At 41.5% G+C, this 23,219-nt stretch overlaps 1 protein-coding gene across 1 annotated transcript in view; it reads right to left on the bottom strand.

The window, feature by feature from the left end:
- Nucleotides 1-23,219, bottom strand: part of Taf1 (TAF1 RNA polymerase II, TATA box binding protein (TBP)-associated factor, 250kDa) — an 87,542-nt gene that overhangs the window by 11,703 nt on the left and 52,620 nt on the right. Inside the window, exons 29-34 of the mRNA XM_013031615.1 lie at nt 18,214-18,281; nt 17,037-17,159; nt 14,705-14,797; nt 14,535-14,619; nt 13,835-13,875; nt 2,006-2,122 (exon numbers count right to left, since the gene is read on the bottom strand). Of these exons, the coding sequence (XP_012887069.1) occupies nt 2,006-2,122; nt 13,835-13,875; nt 14,535-14,619; nt 14,705-14,797; nt 17,037-17,159; nt 18,214-18,281 (527 nt within the window). The remainder of the gene's footprint in view (nt 1-2,005; nt 2,123-13,834; nt 13,876-14,534; nt 14,620-14,704; nt 14,798-17,036; nt 17,160-18,213; nt 18,282-23,219) is intronic.

The raw sequence follows: 23,219 nt of genomic DNA, 5'->3' as shown, positions 1-23,219 counted from the left end.
ATGGAAAATAACATGATTACATGCCTGCATTCCTTCCTTCCTTCCTTCTACCAGTACTGGGGCTTGAACCTGGCTTTTTCACTCAAGGCTGGTACTTTACCACTTGAGCCACACCTTGTCACTTGCAGCTTTTGACTAGTTGACTGGAGTTAAGACTCTCACAGCCTTTCCTGCCTGGATGGCTTCAAACCGAACCGAGAGTCTCAGGTCTCAGCCTCCTGAATAGCTAGGTTACCAGGCATAAGCCACCAATGCCTGGGTACTGTCGTGTTTCTATGCAACCAAAATTGCATTAAAATAGGTGAAACTTAAGTGAGCACTTTATAAAATGTGGGTTTTAGATAATGATGAGTAATGACTGTTACTCCTGTGCATCTTCCTAAAGCTTAATAGGTGATTACTGGGGATCGAACTTTTTTAAAACAGACATATGTGAGTGAAGGAAATGATGGGAATGATGGAAAAATGAAGCAGTACTATCCATCTCCTACTCTTCAAATGAAACCTGAGTGTAGCAAATAACAGCTACTGCTCAGGAAGAATAGTTGACCGGTTTTCCTCAGCCATGTGAGGTAGCACAGGAGGGGTATAGGAAAGAAAGGAAGATGACTTTCAGGCCCAAGGCTTTCACTCACCAAAGGACTAGGTTTCGACCTGAGTAAACCATGTGCCATTCAGTTGGTCAAGTCTTCTGGAGAATGATGGCTCATACCCAAGCTTTAACTTACCAGAAAGTACCTTGTGGAAGCTGTGGGCCTATTAGCAAAGAGGGCCTTCCTGGACAACATCATTCACCCAAGCCCCCTTGTCCCAATCTGCCCACACACTCCAAGAGCCTTTCCTTGTTCTGGACCTTGAAGAAGTATCTGAGTGCTCTTTATACCTGGCCCCTCAGTAACCTAGGTTTTGGGATGAAAGAGAAAGGAAAAGATAGACAGAGAAAAGTATAGGAATGTGACATAGAGACAGCAATAATCTAACAGAGATCACATACATTATATTGTGAGTTCAGTGAAACCTGAATAGAATGGGAAAAAATTCCTAGGGGAAAAGGGTGAATCTTGCATTGAAAATATTTGGTTAAATTTAAGAGAGACTCTTGGGACTTTATAGACAACTTTCAAACAGAGAAGGAAATATTATTAACTGAATGTCTATTGTGTGCCAGGGAAATCAACTTGTTGAAGGTTTATAACCATCTTGAAAAACAGATTTTAAAGAAAAGGAAATCGAGTTAGAGAGGTTAACTTCCCAAGATCACCAAACTAGACAAGAGCTAAGACTCAAACCCAGGCCTGTTTTACATCAAATCTCATGTACTTTTCACTCCACCACAGGTGTCTACAATTGAGAAGCCAAGCACCTATTATACTGTGTTTTAAGTTCTATTTAACAAATATGCCAATATTCTAAGAGTATAAAATACATGAAATACTATACTCTCAGTCTAACCAGAGTCTAGCCAGAAAGACTAAAATTTTCTTATCTATCCTGCTCTCTAGTCTTTTTACATGTTCATTTAAGAACATTATAAATATTACCCAGGAAAATAGGTGGCATGGGAACTACACTAACGTATCTCTCAGGGAAAGAATAATAAGGCATCATAAAGCACAGGACCAATGGAGCTCATGTCTAACTAAACAGCCTATACTTCAGGGGATGTTTTAGAACTCCAAATTTTATGGACATGAAAACTAGAGATCTAGAGTATACCTTTGTCTATACTAGCCAGGATTCGTTATTCCCCTAAATACTGTCTAGACAACTAAAACCCCCACCCCATTCATTCATCCCATGGCTACCACTTTTGGATTCAGCAAGGCCACCAAGACCCATGTACCTCACTCACCTTGGCCTTTGAGAAGACAAGAAAGCACACGAAAGGCATATGAAGAGGAAGGACAGAGAAGAACGGAATCTCAGTAAATAGCTGTTAACAGGCTCCCAAATTCCCAAACCAATAAGAAAATTCTAAGAGGAAGCTTGTAGTCCTTAGACTCACCTGAGGTGTGTAGGGCCCTGGCGTCATTGGGTCCAGACTTTCTAAGTCTGCTTCCTCCAAAGCAGCTTCTTTAGCTGTACAAATATCCTTTTCAAGTTGAGTCAGATGTTCATCATACTGGAGAATAAGGAAAAAAATTACTTGCATTTGTATGTTCACTGCTGCACTATTCACCATAACCAAGTTATGCAAATAGCCCCCAGATGCCTTATAATGGATGAGTAAATCAAAACAATGTAGTCCATATACATAATGGAACGTTACTTATCCATTAAAAAGAATAATAATATGTCACTTGCAGGGAAATGGATGGACCTAAAACAAATCATATCAAGTAAGGTAAGTGAAGCTCAGAGAGACAAATGGTACACAGTTTCTCTTATGTGGAAGCTAGATCTAAAGTACAACTGGACATATTAACTTATACAGGACTCAACAGGCATTCACACACAAACAGACTAAAGGAAGATACTCTTAGGAGAGGAACCCAAAGGCATAACTCCTCTGAACATTTTTTTCTTTTCTTTTCTTTTTTTTGGGTCCGGTTGTGGGGCCTGAACTCTGGGCCTGGGCGCTGTCCCTCAGCTCTTCAGCTCAAGGCTAGCACTCTACCACTTGAGCCACAGCGCCACTTCCGGCTTTTTTCTTTTTGCTTATGTGGTGCTGAGGAATTGAACCCAGGGCCTCAGGCATGCAAGGCAAGCGCTCTACCACTGAGCCACCTTCCCAGCCCCAGTGTAAGCTAATCTTAAGGACCCCCCCAAAAAAAAAGAAGAAAGGAAAAAGAAAAAAAAGCTAAGAGCCAGGTGCTGATGGCTCAGGCCTATAATCATAGCTACTCAGGAGGCTGAGAACTGAGGATTGAAGTTCAAAGCCTGGGCTTCAAACTGGGCAGGAAAGTCCATGAGATTCTTATCTCCAATTTATGCCCTTCAAACCAGAAAGTGGAGCTGTGGCTCAATGTGGTAGAGTACTAGCCATGAACATAAAGCTCAGGGATAGTGGCTAGGCTCTGAATTCAAGCCCTATAACCAACAAAATAAAAGTTAAGGAAGAACATGAGGGCCCGAGTTTAGGCCCCAGTACTGGTGTGTACACACACATACACACACACACACACACACACACACTAAATAGTGCCAGGTTTAAACAGGAAGAAAAAAAATCACCCCAGATAATTAATTACTGAAAAAACTAGAATTACTAAATTCAACTATGTACAGTCTATAGATCATAGAGATGAGCTTTGGCTTTCTAATTCTTTGTTGTTGTTGTTTTTGGCCAGTCCTGGGGCATCAACTCAGAGCCTGGGCACCGTCCCTGAGCTCCTTTTACTCAAGGCTAGCACTCTACCACTTAAGCCACAGCACCACTTCTGGCTTTTTCTGTTTATGTGGTACTGAGGAATCAAACCCAGAGTTTCATGCATGCTAGGCAACCACTCTACCACTAAGCCACATTCCTAGACCAGGATCACAGTTTGAAGTCAGCCTGGGCAGGGAAGTCTGTGAAACGCTTATCTCCAATAAACTACTCAGAAAAAGCTAGAAGTGGTGTTGTAGCTCAAGAGGTAGAGCACTAGCTTTGAGAAAAAAGAAGTTCAGGGATAGTACCCAGGCCCTGAGTTCAAGCCCCAGGACCAGCAAAAAAAAAATCTATATATCTACATATTCTATATATGTAAATTTTTTTTTTGGGTCCGGTCGTGGGGCCTGAACTCTGGGCCTGGGCTCTGTCCCTCAGCTCTTCAGTTCAAGGCTAGTGCTCTACCACTTGAGCCACAGTGCCACTTCCGGCTTTTTTTCCTGCTTATGTGGTGCTGAGGAATTGAACCCAGGGCCTCAGGCATGCAAGGTAAGTGCTCTACCACTGAGCCACCTTCCCAGCCCTATATGTAAATATTTCAAGGACACTGAACTATTCATACACTGCTGATGAGAATATAAAATGGTATAGCCAGGAGTAACTCTAGAGAGAAACCCAGAGTTCAAACCCCACTAATGAAAAAATACTTAGAAGGTAAAATGGTTATGCTAGGGAAGTGATGTCAGTTTTTTACTAAACACACCATTTCTAAGTATACCAGATTAATTAATACATATTCACACCAATCTTTATATATGAATATTCATAGCAGCTTTACTTAAAGCAAAATACTAGAAATTTCCATGTCCTTTAATGAGTAAACAATTAAACAAATCTTGATATATTCATACAACAAATGAATTGTTCATTATTCAACAGTTCAGAAAGAATGAGCCATTGTACATGTAACAATGTGGATGAATCTCAAAGTTAAAAGGCCAACCTCAAACAGTCACAATTATTCCACTTATGTAACATCTTAAGTATCAAAACTAGAGATGGAAAACAGAAATAGGTGGAACAATGACAGTTCTGGCTGCAGGTATGTGGACATTGCAAATACAAAGAACTTGGAGTTCTTTTGTAGTGATAGAGAACAGTTCCAAGAAATTGGAGGTATAGCTCAAGTGGTGCAGTGCCTGCTGAGCCAGTGGGAGGTCCTAAGGGCAAACCTCAGTAATGTCAAAACCAGTTTTAAATCTTGATTTTGGTGGTGGTTATTACATAGACCTATCTATATCTGACATAAATTTTCATAGACATCAGCTGAGTGCCAGTTGCTCATGCAATAATCCTAGCTATTCTAAAGGCTGAGATCCAACAGTTCAAAGCCAGCCCAAGCTAGAAAGTCCATGAGAATCTTTTCTCTAATTAACCAGCAAAAAGCTGGAAGTGGAACTGTGGTAGGTGGTAGAGCAGTAGCCTTCAGGGAAAAAGATAAGTGGCAATGCCCAGGTGTTGAGCTGAAGCTGTAATTATCACCACAAACATTTTTTTCACAGATATATGTATACACACGCACAAGTATTTTTTTTGTTGGTTGTGGGACTTAAACTCAGGTTCTAATCACTGTCCCTGAGTCTCTCTGTACTCAAGGCTAGTGCTCTAACACTTGAGCCACAGCACTACTTCCAGGTTTTGAGTGGTTAATTGGAGTTAAGAGTCTCTCATGGGGACTTTTTTGCCCAGGCTGGCTTTAAACCATGATCCTCATATCTCAGCTTCCTAAGTAGCTAGGATTACAGGCTTGAGTCATCAGCACACAGCAACAAGTATTTTTTAAATGGTTAAAAAGGGAATAAAGTCTATAATCCTTTTAACAGCAATTTTAAACTGCCTGGTTCTGATATTGAACTATGACTATATAAATTGTCATCATTGGGAGAAAGTGAGTAATAGACACACAGGACCGAGGAATGGCAGTTTGTACATTTCTTTTTGCAATTTCCTAATTAAAAAAATCATCAAATATGCCAGGCACTAGTGGCTCATATCTGTAATCCTAGCTACTCTGGAGACTGAGATCTGGAGCATCGTGGTTCAAAGCCAACTCTGGCAGTAAAGTCCAAGAGACTCAATCTCCAAAATAACTAGCAAAAAAAACCAGGCTAGAGGCTTTCAAGTAGAATGCCAGCCAATAAGCAAGACAAAGCAAGCATGAGGCCCTGAGTTCAAACATCAGCACTGGCTAAATAAATAAACTGGGATATATTCATAAGCAAAGAACAAAATTCAGAATAATATGTATAAAAGTAGCAGTTTTCTTAAAACAAAAAATAAATCATTTGTAATTACCAAACATGTTTTATATAGGCACAGAAAAGTTTCAAGGGTCTGTACCAAACTCTCATCTCTGGGAAGCTACAGGAGAAAGGCAGAAAGGGGTGAACTTTTGTATTTCTAGACTGAACTTTTAATAACTTTTAATAATCCTAGCTACTCAGGAGGTTGAGATCTGAGGATCCCAGTTCAAAGCCAGCTCGGGCAGGAAAGTCGGTGAGACTCTTATCTCCAATAAACCACTAGAAAACGGGAAGTGGCACTGGGCTCAAGCGGTAGAGTGCCCACCTTGAGCTGAAGAGCACCATAACCAACAAAAAAATAAAAATAAAAAAAAGAGCTTGCCAAATGACTTTATTTGCCCTGGGTTTGATTCCTCAGTACCACCTAAACAGAAAAAGCCAGAAGTGGCACTATGGCTCTAGTGGTAGAGTAGCTAGTCTTCAGTAAAAAGCAGCTCAGAGATAGTGCCTAGGCCCTGAGTTCAAGCCCCAGGTCTGGCAAAAAATAAAAAGAATAAGGCTTGAGGTTTCTAGATGGACTTCCTATGTGATGCTATATTCCACTAAGTCTACATTGGGAAGTGAACAAGTGAGTTGAGTAAAGGAGACAGAGAAAAAGCTGGAGTTGAAAAGTAGGAAACATACCTTAGGGTTCATTGCCCCAACATCAACTTATCTGACCTTTTCTGCTTGACTCAGACATATACTAGTTATTGCAAATAAGGGAAACCACGGGACCTATGTTTCTTTGGGCCTGGCTTACTTCACTTAATATAATTTCTTCCAAGTCTTTCCATTTCCTAACAAATGGGGCAATGTCATTCTTTCTGATGGAATTCCATTGTGTATATATACCACATTTTCTTGATCCATGTATTCAAATTTTTTTTCCTTCATGCGATTGTTTCTAACACATTTATAAGATTATTTCTTTGTTGCTTTGTATGTCCCTCCCCCACGGTGTAACCCCTGCTTTCACTGTATTTGATGTTATAATTTGTGGAGGGGAAGGGAAAAAACAAAGTTTAAATAAGGATACAGGTGAACCCATTGCAACAATGAGACCTACAAATCGTTATGTCAAAAACGAACTTTACAACTTTGGTGGGGGGGGAGGAGGGTTGGGGGGGGTAGGGGAGGATGGGATGGGAAGGGGAGACAAAGGAGGAGGCTACAATGCTTGATAACAAATGTACTCATTATCTTACCCATGTAATTGTAACCACTCTGTACAGTATTTTCACAGAAAAAAAGTAGGAAACAATAATATATTTAATTCTTGAAGTGCTAGTAGGATATCCAAGAAGGTATATTTAGCAGGTTGTCAAGGATATAGATCTTTGCCTAGAGTAATTGAGGAAGAGATACTGGTTGATACAACTTCCTACACGAATAAGTAGAACATTTAGTAAAGGAGGATGAAAAGTAGCCAGTTACAATAAGGTTTCAAGGAAGGAATAGTTAATTATGGCAAATCACAGAATGAAGTCATGATAAGGACTGAAAAGTACTTAATATATTTGGCAATTAAATGATCCAGTTTATTTGGTACACTAGCTGGTTAGAAATCAAAATAAAACTAAGGGAAAGGCTAGGTGTGGTGACTCGTGCTTGTAATCCTAGCCGTTGGGAGGCTGAGGCAAAAAGGTTATAAGTTTGGGGCAACATAGTTGATTCTATGCCAGCCTGGTCTTACCTAAAGAGACTTTGACTCAAAAACTAAAGGAAGGGAGCCACAGGAATAGAGGGAGGAGGAAGGGTATGCAAATGCAGTCATTATATTCAATGTACATAAAAAATGAACTATGTAACTTGAGGGTAGGGACAGGAGGGGGAAAATGGAGCACAACAAAGGAAAGAGTGACACTAACAAACAAGCATGATACTTATAATCTGACTTATGGAACTGTAGCCCCTTTGTATGACTACTTAGTAATAACAATAAGAAAATAAAAAGTAAAGACTAAAAAACTAAAGTAACAATAGTAAAAATAACAATAGAGAACCCACAAAAAATAAAAATTAAAAGCCAAATGAGTCACTTCTGGGTCTTTTGGTTAAGATCAAGTATAGTGTCTGTTATCAGTTTAGTATTTGATACATCTTCAATCTGAGGACAATGTATTATCTGGGTTTTTGGAGCAGGGAGATAGAATAAGAGCTTGTTCTGTCCATTCCATACATTGGCCTGATATTAGAATACCTCCAATAATCAATGTATACCCTCAAGGAATTAAAAAAAAAACTAACTGAAAAGGGACAGTAAATGAAGAGATGGAGGTATTATAACTCATAAAGAAAAGTCCATTATAAAAGGAAAATTTGATGTTATACAATCTGGATGAAACCAAGTGAGATAAAACAAGTTTAAAAAGTCTCGCATGGGGGGCTGGGAAGGTGGCTTAGTGGTAGAGGGCTTGCCTTGCATGCATGAGGCCCTGGGTTCCATTCCTCAGCACCACATAAGAAAAAAGCTGGAAGTGGCGCTGTGGCTCAAGTGGTAGACTGCTAGCCTTGAGCTGAAGAGCTGAGGGACAGTGCCCAGGCCCAGAGTTCAGGCCCCACAAACGGACCAAAAAAAAAAAAAGTCTTGCATGTGTTTTATGATTCTACTTATGAGATAACTCCAGTAGGAAAATTCAGAGACAGAATAAAAGGAAGGAACTAAGGGAAGGAGAGTTATTTTTTTATTTATACTGGTCCTAGGGTTTGAGCATAGGGCCAGGGCATTATCCCTGAGCAAACTTTTTTGCTCAAGCTAGCATTCTACCATTTGAGTCACAGTTCCATTTGTTTTTTGTGGGGCCTGAACTCTGGGCCTGGGCACTATCCCTCAGCTCTTCAGCTCAAGGTGAGTGCTCTACCACTTGAGCCACAGTGCCACTTCCAGCTTTTTCTGCTTATGTGGTGCTAAGGAATCGAACCCAGGGCCTCATGCATGCAAGGCAAGCACTCTACCATTGAGGCACCTTCCCAGCCCCTCATTTCTGTTTTTTTGGTGGTTAATTGCAGACGAGAATCTCAGCCACTTTTCTGCCCATGCTGGATTCCACCTGCAATCCTCAGATGTCAACCTCTTGAGGAACTACTACTACAGGCATGAGTCACTGTGCTCTGCTAGGGAGTCACATTTGTGTGTGTTTTTGTCATGGGCCTTGAACTCAGGGTCTGGATGCTGTCCTTAAGCTTTTTCCCTCAAGGCTAGTGCTCACCATCTTCAGCCACAGCAACCACTTCCAGTTTTCTAGTGGCTAATTAGAGAGTCTCACAAACTTTTATGCGTGGGCTGGCTTTGAACCACAATCCTCAGACCTCAGCCTCCTGAGTAGCTAGGATTATGGGTGTGACCACCAGTGCCCAGCAAAATGGGGAGTCACTTGTTAATGGATATAGTTTGTGTTTGGAAAAAGTTCTGGAAATGGATAGTGGTAAGAGTTCCACAATAATGTGAATGTAGTTAAGACTGATTTGGCTGGATGCTGGGGGTTCACGACTGCAATCGTAGCTACTCAGGAGGCTGAGATCTGAGTATCAGAGTTTGAAGCCAGCTGAAACAAGAAAGTCAGTGAGATTCTTAATTATAATTAGGCACCAAAAAAGCCAGAAGTGGAGCTATGGCTCAAGTGGCAGAGTGCTAACCTTTAGCAAAAAAAAAAATTTAAGAGATACCACCCAGGCCAACTTCAAGCCCCAGGATGGGCACAAAAAAATAAAGAAAAGCCTGACTTGTATACGTTTTAAGGTTAAAATGACATATTTTAAAATGATGTTTTTGTTTTTGTTTTGTCAGTTGTGGGGCTTGAACTCTGGGCTTGCGTGCTGTCCCTGAGCTCTTCAGCTCTTCAACTTCTTTGGCTCAAGGCCAGCACTCTACCACTTGAGTCATAGTGCCACATCTGGCCTTTTCTGTTTATGTGGTTACTGAGGAATCAAACCCATGGTTTCATGCATGCTAGGTAAGCACTCTACCAATAAGCCCCATTCCCAGCCCCCAGATTTCTTTTTAGTTTTTATTATAAACTATTTTAGACTGGGTGCTGGTGGCTCACACCTATAATCCTAGCTACTCAGGAGGCTGAGATCTGAGGATCCCAGTTCAGGAAAGTCTGTGAGACTCTTATCTCCAATTAACCACCAGAAAACCAGAAGTGGTGCTGTGGCTCAAGTGGTAGAGTGCTTAGGCCCTGAATTCAAGCCCAGGACTGACAAAAAAAAGTAATTTGGCTATGATGTGAAAAGATGACATCAAAAGGCTAAAGCAGAAGTGGTGGAATTTTGATTCTCTTTAATGATGTGAGCCTTATGCTATGATTATAAATATATGTTAGTGGCTCATGGCTATAATCCTACCTGAACTCAAGAAGCTGAGATCTGACAATCACAGTTCAAAGCCAGCCTGGGCAAGAAAGTCCGTGAGATTCTTATCACCATTTAACCACCAGAAAACTGAAGTGGTGCTGTGGTTCAAAGTGGTAGAGCACTAGCCTTGAACAAAAAGTGCTCAAGGACAGTGCCCAGATCCCAAGTTCAAGCTCGATGACCAACAAATAAAAAAATAAATACATGTTGGCCCTAATCACTGTCAGAAAAAAAGAACTTCATTATTAGTAGTGGCTTCATAGCTCCGACTTGGAGAATGGTATTTGTAAATTTTTAAACATTCTTTTAATATATTAATAATGGCGAATCATCTACTCATTCATGAAACTGACTCAAAGCTTTAGACTTAGCCCAGTTAAATAAAAAACAGCCTATGTACAAGAGCAACAATACTTACAAATTAACACAAGAAATGTTCAATAGCAACAAAAACTAACATATAGAAGAATAAATTAAACAAGGTTGCCTACAACTATATGAATAATGTGAGGTATGTGAAAAAAATATGAGTGAAGAAACATTGTTTCCAGTTGGAAAATGCAATATTATAAAGACATACGCTCCTTGCAAATTAATTCATAAATTAAATAAGCAATGTATGTATGTATGTATATATGTATGCTTAAGGCTATGTTAGAATTCAGCAAAAACATTCCTCACATTTAGAATCATTAGGTAAAGACAGACATTTAAAATTAGAAACCTTCAACAATAAAGTGATATCTATTGGTGGTTAACAGTACCAAGTCTTCATAGATAGCTCAATGAAGCACAACAAAGAACCCTGAAATAAATTTGGAAAGGGGCAGGGAATGTGGCATAGTGGTAGAGTGCTTGCCTACCATGAATGAGCCCTGGGTTCGATTCCTCAGTACCAAATGAACAGAAAAAGCCAGAAGTGGTGCTGTGGCTCAAGTGGTAGAGTACTAGCCTAGTAAAGTTCAGGGACAGTGCCCAGGCCCTGAGTTCAAGCCCCAGGACTGGCAAAATAAATAAATAAATATAGTAAGTTGGCAAATGTTTCATTAATTTCATACTGTTGTTAGTAATATGTGACAACAACCAGCCTAACACTGAGTATCTCCATTAAAAATGGAGCTTATTCAGCAAGGAGAAGAAAATGTTACCTTTTTTTTGATTAGTAATATAACGGTATTCATAATTTTTTACTTCTGTGATCCATACACCTGCCCTCTGCTTATTCCTTCTTTTATTTATTTTTTATTTTATTTTTTGGGGTCCGGTCATGGTGCCTGAACTCTGGGCCTGGGCACTGTCCCTCAGCTCTTCAGCTCAAGGCTAGCGCTCTACCACTTGAGCCACAGCGCACTTCCAGCTTTTCTGCTTATGTGGTGCTGAGGAAATCGAACCCAGGGCCTCATGCATGCAAGGCAAGCGCTCTACCACTGAGCCACCTTCCCAGCCCGGAACTTTTTCTTTTAAAAGAAGGAATAAGGGGCTGGGAAGGTGGCTCAGTGGTAGAGTGCTTGCCTTGCATGCCTGAGGTCCTGGGTTCGATTCCTCAGCACCACATAAGCAAAAAGAAAAAAAAAGCCGGAAGTGGTGCTGTGGCTCAAGTGGTAGAGAGCTAGCCTTGAGCTGAAGAGCTGAGGGACAATGCCCAGGCCCAGAGTTCAGGCCCCACAACTGGACCAAAAAAAAAAGAAAAAGTTCCTTGTGATAAAGTTTTGCTATGTATTCCAGTATAGCCTAGAACTTGATATATTAGCCGAAGAAGACCTCAAACTGAGGATCCTCTTACCTTAGCTTCCCAAATTCTGTGTTCATAGGTTTAAATCACCATACCTGGCATGTTTGTTTTATTAGTGTATTCTGCATTTTTTTGGGTTGCTTTTATGAGAGTGCTTCACAATTCTGCCCCAACCCAATCTCCATGACATCAAGCAGCCTTTCTTAAGCACTCTTGTTTATCATTTGCAATATATAGTCATTTTCAAAACATTCATGAACTCATCAGCAAAACTACTGCCAAAATTCTAGATCATTAGCTTAAGGTGTTTTTAGGAAATACTAAGAGAGGTAACTGAAGAAGCATTTCTACTCTCTAATTTCCAATGAGTAATAAGAAGAGAAAGAGAATGTATTCCTTCAACCCATTCCTTTCTGGAAGAAAAATGGACTCTCAGATGGGCATTGGTGGCTTATACCTGTAATCTTAGCTACTCAGGAGGCTGAGATCTGAGGATCGCAGTTCAAAGCCAGTCCAAGCAGTAAAGTCCCCAAGACTCTTATCTCCAATTAAGCACCAAAAATGCCAGGAGTGGAGTTGTGGTTCAACTGGTAGAGTACTAGCTATGAGTAAAAAAGCCCAGGATCAGTGCTCAGGCCCTAGTCCAAAATCCAGGACTTAGAGGGGGGGCAAAAAAAAAGAGTCTCATTTCCTACCAGTTCCCTTGGTGAAAAATTCATATACTCTAGTTAAGTACAGTTCCTAAACTTGCCATGGTTTTCATTGCTTCACAGTTCTGAACACTCTGCTCTCTACCAAGAATATGCCATTTCCTCATTTTTCTGTCTGATTGTCCCCTTCTTCACCTCTTCCCTCCAATTTTCTGCCTCTGCCAAGTTGTAGGACAAACTTAGAGCCATACTACTTGGGCTGTTAAATTCTTAGTTGAAATCTCAGTATCCTAGGCAATTTTCTCAAATGCACTTAAATGTTCTTCATAGTTTCTGCCTATCAAAGATCATTGATCCTTTAGAATTCAGTTTAAGGAAGTGGAGCTGTAGCTCAAGTGGTAGAGCGCTTGCCTTGAGTTAAAGAGCTGAGGGACAACGCCCAGGCCCAGAGTTCAAGTCCCACGACCGACAAAAAAAAAAAAACTATATAGAATTCAGTTTAAGAAAATTCTTTTCCAGAAAGTTTCCTCAAATTTCATTCTGCTTTAGATATTCTGACACAAGTCACTCTGCATATTTTTTTTTTTGGTCGGTCGTGGGGCCTTTTTTTTTTTTTTTTTTTGAGGCTTGAACTCTGGGCCTGGGCACTGTCCCTCAGCTCTTCAGCTCAAGGCGAGTGCTCTACCACTTGAGCGACAGCGCCACTTCCTGACTCTGCTTATTTCTAACAAAATATTTAAGCACTATAAATTTTCTTTTCTAATTTGATTTTTATCTGTAGCATCTATTCATCTAGCACATATAAAATCATCAATGTTTGCTTATCATGGGTTGTACAAAACCAAACTTCTAAATTTTTGGGCCAATTGTGGGGCTTGAACTTAGGGCCTGAGTATTGTCCCTGAGCCTATCTGCCCAAGTGGAGCCTCAGCTCCACTTCCAGGTTTGGGGTGGTTAAGTGGAGTTAAAGAGTCTCACAGATTTTCCTGCCTGGGCTGACTTTGAACCACATCCTCAGATCTCAGCCTCCTGAGTAGCTAGGATTATAGGCATGAGCTACCAGCTAAACCCAACTTTATTTTTTAAATTTTGTCCGTTGGGGGCTTTATTGCTGGGCCTAGGAGTTGTCCCTGAGCTCTGCAGCTCAAGGCTAGCACTCTACTACTTGAGCCACAGCACCACTTCCAGTTTTCTGGTGATTAATTGGAGATCAGGGTTTCACCATTGTTCCTGCCCAGGCTGGCTTTGTACTGGGATCCTCAGATCTTAGCCTCCTGAGTAGCTAGGATTACAGGCATGAGCCACCACACCCAGCCTATTTTTTATTTATGCCCATTTTTCCACTTTACAAAAATTTAAAAGCAAGCCAAAACTACTTTTCATCATAAAAAGTTTAATGGTAACTGGGTGCTGATAGCTCACACCTCTAAGTCCTAGCTACCTGGGAAGCTGCGATCTGGAAGACCGAGGTTTGAAGCCAGCCTGGATAGAAAAGCCCGTGATACACTCCCTATAATTCTTTGCATTCTGAAATACGTGGAAGGCTAAGATAGGAAGGATCATCATTCTAGGCCAGCAAGGGAGAAAAAGATACAGAATTCTATCTCCATATAGGGACGCTGTAGTGTTGGAATAGGCCTGTGAGCTTAGGAAGCCTAATGTGGACAGATTACAGCTTAGAAGTACTACCTTATCTCGCTAAGAACCATGAAGAAATAGGCTGCAGATGTGGCTCAAGTGTACAGCATGATCCTAGCAGTTATGAAGCCCTGAGTTCATATTTATAGAACATGCATTTATATGCCTAATAAAAAAAGGCAGACCAAGGGCTGGGAAGGTGGCTCAGTGGTAGAGCACTTGCCTTGCATGCCTGAGGCCCTGGGTTCTATTCCTCAGCACCACATAAGCAAAAAGAAAAAAAGCTGGAAGTGGCACTGTGGCTTAAGTGGTAGAGCGCTAGCCTTGAGCTGAAGAGCTGAAGGACAGCGCCCAGGACCAGAGTTCAGGACTGGATCCCCCCCCCCCCAAAAAAAAGGCAGACCAAGTCACTTGCACTTGACTGATTCAATTATCACTTCAAGGTGTTTTTATGAAATACTTTGCATAGATTGATGGAAAAAAGGAAAAACTGAAATACCTACCATTGTACTTAACACTGTTGGCCAGAATAAGGTTTACATCATCTAGAAAGCTCTCCCGACTCTGGTATTTGTGCTTGGAAATATTCTACGATAAAAAGAATCAGAGACTCAAATTACATGTATAAAAAATGCATCAATTACAAAAAGGCATTTGAGATTAAGCCACTTACCTTACGTATAGTCTCTAAATCCATTGGGTTGACGATTACCTTATAATAATCTGGAACAAACTTCTTATTAACTGGGTGATGAAATGGCCAAGACTGTTAAAAGAAAGCATGGGAATTAAATGGAAATCATTCCTTATTGCAGAGATTCTCAACTTTGCTGTCACAAATACTCTTTTTTTTTTTTTTTGTCAGTCCTGGGGCTTGAACTCTGGGCCTGGGCACTGTCCTTCAGCTCTTCAGCTCAAGGCGAGCGCTCTACCACTTGAGCTACAGTGCCACTTCCGGTTTTCTGGTGGTTTATTGGAGATAGGAGTCTCACGGTCTCTCCATCCTCAGATCTCAGCCTCCTGAGTAGCTAGGATTACAGGCGTGAGCCACCAGCACCCGGCTGTCACAAATACTCTTAACACAAGTTATAGACCCTTTTCCCAAAAAAGCACATAAATACACAAATTTTTATTATATAGTTTAAGTTATGGATTCTTTTTTTTTGGGGGGGGGGTCAGTCATGGGGCTTGAACTCTGGGTCTGGGCACTGTCCCTCAGCTCTAGGTGAGTGCTCTATACCATTTTAGCTGCAATGCCACTTCCGGTTTTCTGAGTGTTTTTTTTTTTTTTTTGGAGATTAGAGTCTCAGGAGTTTCCTACCCAGGCTGGCTTTGAGCCATGATGCTCAGATCTCAGTCTCCTGAATAGCTAGGATTACAGGCATGAGCCACTGATGCCCAGCCTTTTTAAAATTATTTTTCTGCCAATTCTGGGGCTTGAACTCAAGGCCTAAGTGCTGTCCCTGAGCTACTATTACTCATATCGCTCTAACACTTGAGCCACAGCTCCACTTCTACCCTTTTGGGGGTAATTTATTGGAGATAAGAGTCCCATGGGGCTGGGAAGGTGGCTCAGTGGTAGAGCACTTGCCTTGCATGCATGAGGCCCTGGGTTCAATTCCTCAGCACCACATAAGCAAAAAGAAAAAAGCCGGAAGTGGCGCTGTAGCTCAAATGGTAGAGCGCTAGCCTTGAGCTGAAGAGCTAAGGGACAGCGCCCAGGCCCAGAGTTCAGGCCCCATGACCGGACCCAAAAAAAAAAGAGTCCCATGAACTTTCTTGCCCAGGCTGGCTTTGAACTGTGATCCTTAGATCTTAGACTCCTGAGGAGCTAGGATCAAAGACATGAGCCATTGACAACTGGCTCAAGGATTCTTTTAGAATTGCTATTACCTGACAGGTTAAGGACTATAGCCTGGCTAAAACTTATTTCTAAATAAATACAATTCTTCTTCTTCCTTTTTTTTTGCTGGTCCTGGAGCCTGAGCTCAGGGTTTGGATGCTGTCCCTGACCTTCTTTTACTCAAGGCTAGCCCTCTACCATTTGAGCCACAGTGCCATTCTGGCTTTTTCTGAGTAGTTTATTGGAGATAATCTCATGGTCTTTCCTGCCCAGGCTGGCTTCAAGCTGCAATCCTCAAATCTCAGCCTCTTGAGTAGCTAGGATTACAAGCATGAGCCACGGGCACCCAGATTAAATACTATTCTTATTCCATAGTTATATAGCATTACACATACAGATTATACAACAAAAACAAAACTCAGTATAGAATTTCTGGGGAGGATCATTATAGCAAAAGAGTCTATAAAAGCCAGGTGCAGATGGCTCACACCTGTAATCCTAGCTACTACTCAAGAGGCTGAGATCTGAGTATCATGGTTCAAACTCAGGTAAGGCAGGAAACTTGATGAGCCTCTTGTTTCTAAATAACTACCAAAAAGTTGGAATTGGAGCTGTGGCTCAAGTGGTAGAGCATGAGCCTTGAGCAAAATCTATGAGACAACATATGGCCCTGAGTTCAAGCCCTAGGATTGGCAAATACACACACAAAAAGTTTATAAAATCAGTATAATATATGATAGCTGTCATAAAAAGTGGAAAAAAAGAGATGGAGTTATGGCTCAAGTGGTAGGGCACATTCCTTAAGGCTCTAAGTACACACCTGAATGTCAAAAAAGGTTGCCAAAAATAGACAACAAACACAGGTAATTATCAAAGTTGTTTGTACAAAAGCATCTCTAAAATCAAGAGCCTTCCAGCAGCTGGCATCCTCTCTCTAGACTATTCAGGAACCTTGACATGCTAAATATCAATAATATATCCCAAGACCCCCAACATCTTTCAATAAGGTACTTATACAGCAAAATGTTGATGTTAGAATTACATACCAGTTTCTTCGACTAACATACACCACTGCTCAGAATCTCTAGCATACATATGCATGCATACCATTTGCTTCTTTCTTTTCCTGTGTACTCTTACATTTAGCACAAAGACCACTTACATCTGGAACTGCCATCATTTTCTGAGTTACAATATTGTCCAGAATGAAAGAAAATGCCACCTGGTCATCATCATCTAGCAATGGATTGATTGCTTTCTCCAAACGAGCTAATTTGTCTTCTTTCTAAAATAAAATAAAAGCAAAGGCAAGTCAGGTTCGTGAGGTGTGATAACCACAGAAAATCTAGGAATAATCTAAAAGACAACGGATATCACTTGGTAGCAGAGGACTTGCCTACCACACACAAGGCCCTAGGTTTCATCCCCAGTACTAAAAAACAAACAATTATAAGAAGTCTAAACTGATTGTAATGTTTTTGGTATAAGGAGACTTAATTCAATAAACTCATTTAAGACTCTACTAGGAAAAACTCTGCACTTCGATTTACCTTCTCAGGGCAGGGAATGTGGCTTAGTGATGGAGTGCTTGTCTAGCATACATGAAGCCCTGAGTTCGATTCCTTAGTACCACATAAACAGAAAAAGCCAGAAGTGGCACTGTGATTCAGGTGCTAGCCTTGAGCAAAAGAAGCTTAGGGACAGTGCCTGGGTACTGAGTTCAAGCCCTAGGACTGACAAAAAAAATTACTCTAACAGGTACAAAGGGGCATCAAGTTGAAATATTTTCATCTGTATAGGTTAGTCTTCTTGTGAAATATCTACTTCAATACTAACACCATCACCTGAGGCTTGAACTCAGGGTCTGGGCACTGTCCCTGAGACTCTCTGTGCTCAAGGCTAGAACTCTACCACTTGAGCCACAGCACCACTTCCACCTTTTTCTGTTTATGTGGTACTGAGGAATCAAACGCAGGACTTCAATCTGGTACTAAGGAATCAAACCCAGGGCTTCATCCATGCAAGGCAAGCACACTACCACTAAGCCACATTGCCAGCCTTCCCTTCCTTTTCTAAAGTCATATAGTTTCTGATCTTAACAGTAATTTAATATTTAATAGTCAAAATACCCATAGAAAGTTATTATCTTTTATGGACTTAACTTTTTCCATCTACAAAAGGATTGACCTATATATTCCTAAGGTTCCTTCCAGGTATCTCATACCACAAATCTGCCATTCTCACATATACTCTTCTTTTTGTTAAATTCCCTACTTTCTAAACTCTGCCACCATGTGCCTTCATATGTCATTATCTTTGTTTCATTTGTAATGATTTACCTCTTTAAGCTTTTCATCACAGAGATCCAGCATGGACTGAGAAATCTGGGTCAACGAGTGTTTCGGCCCTACAAAGTAACAGTATAGATGGAAATATTAAGAATGGGAGGTAAAGAGCTACCAACACCATTTATCCTTTCAATACATTTACTTGAGACTTAGTAAAGAGCCATAAATTCTAGCTGCTGGATTAGGCAAATTCATCAACCTACTTTCATGTTTCATGCCTAAAACATAACAGGTATATATGAGTAAATAAACTAATTTTAATTAGTTTGTATCCATGCAATTAGTATTATTACTGGCTTTTTCTGAAGTTTAGTAAAAGTTTATTTAGTAAAGCTGAGCAAAAAAAAGAAAAAAGGAAATCACAACACAAGCTGACATCAAGAATGGAAGCAGAGAGGTTCCACTACATTTTTTTGTTGTTTTCCATTACTACTATTATTTTGCCGGTCCTGGTGCTACTAGTCTGGGCTTGGGTGCTGTCCCTGAATGTCTTTTGCTCAAAGTTAGCATTCTACCACATTAGCCACAGCCCCACTTCTGATTTTTAGTGGTTAATTGGATATAAATCTCATGGGGACTTTTCTACCCTGGCTGTCTTTGAACTGTGATCTTCAAATCTCAGCCTCCTGAGTAGCTAGGACTACAGGCATAAGCCTCCAACACCTTGCTGATTTTTTCTTTTTATCGGTCATGGGGCTTGAACTCAAGGCCTAAGCACTATATCTGACCTCTTTTGCTCGACTAGAGTTCTACCACGAGGAGTTAAAAGAGCTACTTCCAGGTTCAAGTGGTTAATTGGAGATAAGAATTTCATGGGGACTTTTCTGCCCAGGCTGGCTTTGAATTGTGATCACAGATCTCAGCCTCCTGAGTAGCTAGGATTTATAGGCATGAGCCACCAGCGTCCAGCCCATTACTTCTAATACTTAGAAAATCACTCATGTTTGGGGAGTGACCATTTGTTTAATGATGGTTGAAGAGATAAATGGATAATTTATAATATTTCTACTTAGTAAGAAAATCTGTAAATGTAATTTTTTTTGGTTGGTCGTGGAACTTGAACTCGGCCTGGTCACTGTCCCTCAGTGCTTCAGCTCAAGGAGAGCACTCTACCGCTTGAGCCATAGAGCCACTTATGGTTTTCTAATGGTTAATTGGAGATAAGAGTCTCACGGACTTTCCTGCCCAGGCTGGCTTTGAACCATGATCCTAAGATCTCAGCCTCTTGGGTAGCTAGGATTACAGGCATGAACCAGAGGCACCCAGCTATAATTATAATTTTTTGTTTGCACAACTCAAGGTGTGAAATATTCTTACAATATCTGAAATAATCTCTACCACATATCAGAAGCTGGGCACCAGTGGTTGGCACCAGTGGCTACCACCTATAATCCTAGCTAGTCAGGAGGATGAGATCTGAGCATCATGGTTTGAAGCCAGCCTGAGCAGAAAAGTACAGGAGAGACAGGAGAGACTCAAGATGGTGATACTCTCACAGGTAGTCCCACTACATGTCTCTGACCAAATTAAGATCTAGGATCACAGCACACACTTTACCACAAGTGACCCGCTCCTATCAAACTCTAAATTTAGACTTTTCCTACTACAAAAGGAATATCCCAACAGGCAAACAAGGAAAGTGAAACAAGAAAGTGAGTGGGACCCCTGCTGAGCAGCAGGATCCCGGGACTTTCTGCAGATTTTAAGCAGAGAAGCATCCCAAAACTGAAGAAATTGGTCAACACCAGACCTGCAGAAACTTAGAAGGGAAACCAGTGAAGACCTCGGAGTTGGCAAGCGAATCCCAACTCCAACCCTTCCTTTGGGCAGCAAACACTGCCATTGCAACCACCAGAAATCAGCACCACTGACTAAGGCTCCAAAACCGTCCCCAAATCACTACTGGACACAACATAAGGTCCTGTGCCAGCAGTGCCAGCGGGATCCCCATGACCCAAGCCACCTTTATACATGGTCCCCAGAACACAACAGCCCCAGCCAATCCCTTGCCCCAAGGGCCGAATGCCCTGCTTGACTGGGCACTCTGCCAGAACCAGCTCCCTCCCTGCTGACACCTGGGCTCCCACAGCCACCATGGCATCACTCTGTGGGCTCCAATGACCCTGCACAAGCCACCCTACCCCATGCCTTCACTGCCACTGCCAGCACAGTCCAGAGCTGCTGTGGATGGCCTCACCTGCTGAACTAGGTGGCCCTATCATGCCACCACTGACACAGCCTGCAGCCCCCGGCAGCCACCACTAAGGCTACCCGATGTCATCCACCAATGCTGCTACCCACCACCCACCACCACCGCCGCTGCTGCCGCCCACCGCGCAACCCACTGTCCCAAGCTCCACCTGGTCCTCCCATCACCTGGACTTCCCACCCCACAGAGCAAGATCCTTCAGCTGCTGCAGATGCCACCCCCCTACCTGGTCTTGCCAATGCCCAGACACTCTCACTGAGAACCCGCCAACACCATCCTGGCTGCCACAACACAGGCTCTGTGGTTTAGTGCACCACCAGCTACAAATCTTGTGAGTAACCCAATTGGCTTCACTCCCTGGGGATGGCAATTCTCTGTAAGGTCCCAAAGCCCTCTGACCCAAGCCCCCAGCCCAAAAGGGAAGAATCACATCAGAAGTGAACACTGATCTAAGCTCTGTTCCTAAACGTCTTGTGGCTACCTAGGAAGCCTGGGAACAGAGCTCCATGCCTGTGATAGCAAACTACAAATCCAATTCTCCCCAACTCCCCGCCATCAGGCCTCAGAGTAGGATTCTAGGTAGCAGTCACCTTCCCTTGTCAAAAGGCTGTCTGGATCCAACCAAGCCATAAGGAAAGCAGATTATTGCAAGGCATACAAGGTTTTATCAAGAATCGCCTTAGAAAAAAAAAAAAAAAAGAATCGCCTTAGAGGGCTAGGAAGATGGCTCAGTGGTGGAGTGCTTGCCTTGCATGCATGAGGCCCTTGGTTCAATTCCTCAGCACCACATAAGAAGAAAAAGCTGGAAGTGGCACTGTGGCTCAAGTGGTAAAGTGCTAGCCTTGAGATGAAGAGCTCAGGGACAGCACCCAGGCCCAGAGTTCAGGCTCCACAACCGACAAAAAAAAATAAAGAATCGCCTTAGAGGACAAAGAGGAGACTCAAGCTCCCCCAAACAAGCCAAAAAACTCACTCTTTAGATTTTTGTTTAGGTTTTTTAAAAAAATGTTTTTGATTCTTTGTGATTTTGTTTTGTCTTTAGGATTTGCTATTTAAATCTTCTATTTTTTCACTATAATTTAGTTTTTTCTTCCTCTTTTCTTTTCTTTTTATTGCCACTCATGGGGCTTCAATTCTGGGCCTGAGCACTGTCCCTGAGCTCTTTAGCTCAAGGCAAGGGTTCTACCACTTGAGCCATGGTGCCACTTCCAGTTTTCTTGTGGCTAATTGGAGATAAGACTCTTACAGACATTCCTGCTTGGGCTGGCTTTGAACCATGATCTTCAGATCTCAGCCTCCTGAGTAGTTAGGCTTACAGGCATGAGCCACCGGCGCCCAGCTCTTCCACTTTTCAGTTTCCTAATTCTAATTATTTTCTCTCACTCTATTCTCTTCATTTCTCTCCACATTGTACTACTACTCTATCAGAGCTAACCTGTCTAGTTCTATACACAAAGTAAGGTCTTCGATGTATGTAAACATAATAATTACAGGAATTATCTTAATCAACTTTCCAATACATTCAATAAAACTTTTTCTAATATCAGCAATTCTCCCAAATATATATATATATATATATATATTTCTTTTCTTATTTTCATCTAGATTTCTAAGCTATTCCATATATAATCTTTCTTCAAATTCTTTTCTACCTCTTACACTCTGAAACAAGGTCTCTATTCTCTTCCTACTACACATACCAATCCTTAAAAGCTGTTCTTACCCCTCTAATATCATTATACCCATTTTTTCTTCTTAATATAAACTCATATCTCTCCAATCCTAACCCTTTTCTTCTCCGTTTTCTTCAGTCCATTGATCTCTAACAGTTTATATCTGAGCCATCTTGCAGTTGGTTCCATTTTGACTGAGTACAAGGGGCCCATCTTGTTAACCTTAAGGTTCAGACTACTTATCAGCCAAACCCAGATCATCTCAAAAGTTACCAACTATATATAATTTCCACCACAGAAACACAACATCCCTCTCCAAGCAAAAAGAGAGAGAGAGAGTGAGAGAAATAGGGAAACACCTACCCATTTTTTTGTCAATCGTGGGGTTTGAACTCTGGGCCTGGGCGCTGTCCCTCAGCTCTTCAGCTCAAGGCCAGTGCTCTACTGTTTGAGCCAAACCACTTACGGTTTTTCTAGTGGTTTATTGGAGATAAGAGTCTCACGATCTTTCCTACCTGAGCTGGCTTTGAACCTCTCAGACTACAAGGGAATAAAATTAGAATTCAACACCAAAAGCCACCAAAGTTGGCTCAGTGGTAGAGTGCTTGCCTTGCATGCATAAGGCCCTGGGTTCGATTCCTCAGCACCACATAAGCAGAAAAAGCCAGAAGTGGCGCTGTGGCTCAAGTAGTAGAGCGCTAGCCTTGAGTTCGGGCCCCACAACCAGAAAAAAAAAAAAAGAAAGAAAATCCTGTAACACATGGAGGCTGAACAACACAATGTTGAACTACCAGTGGGTCATAGAAGAGCTTAGAAAGCAAAGTCAAATGTTCATGATATTTAACAAAAATGAACACCAAATTACCAGCTCCTCTGGGACACAGCAAAGGGCAAAGGCAGTACTCAGAGGCAAGCTTATAGCTCTGAGTTCCTATATCAACAAATTGGAGAGATCTGAAACCAACAATTTAATGAGGCCCTTAAAGCTCCTTGAAAAAGAGCAACAAGCTAAACCTGAATCCAGAAGATGGAAGGAAACAAATAATTAAAATTAAATCAGAATTAAATGAATTGAGTCCAAAAAAAAAAAAACACATAGAAAGGGGCTGGGAAGG

Source organism: Dipodomys ordii, unplaced genomic scaffold (assembly GCF_000151885.1).
Source record: "Dipodomys ordii isolate 6190 unplaced genomic scaffold, Dord_2.0 Scaffold142, whole genome shotgun sequence".
NCBI classification, from domain to species: domain Eukaryota; kingdom Metazoa; phylum Chordata; class Mammalia; order Rodentia; family Heteromyidae; genus Dipodomys; species Dipodomys ordii.
Note: the sequence above shows the minus strand (reverse complement) of the source record. Positions and strands in the feature narration are given on the sequence as shown.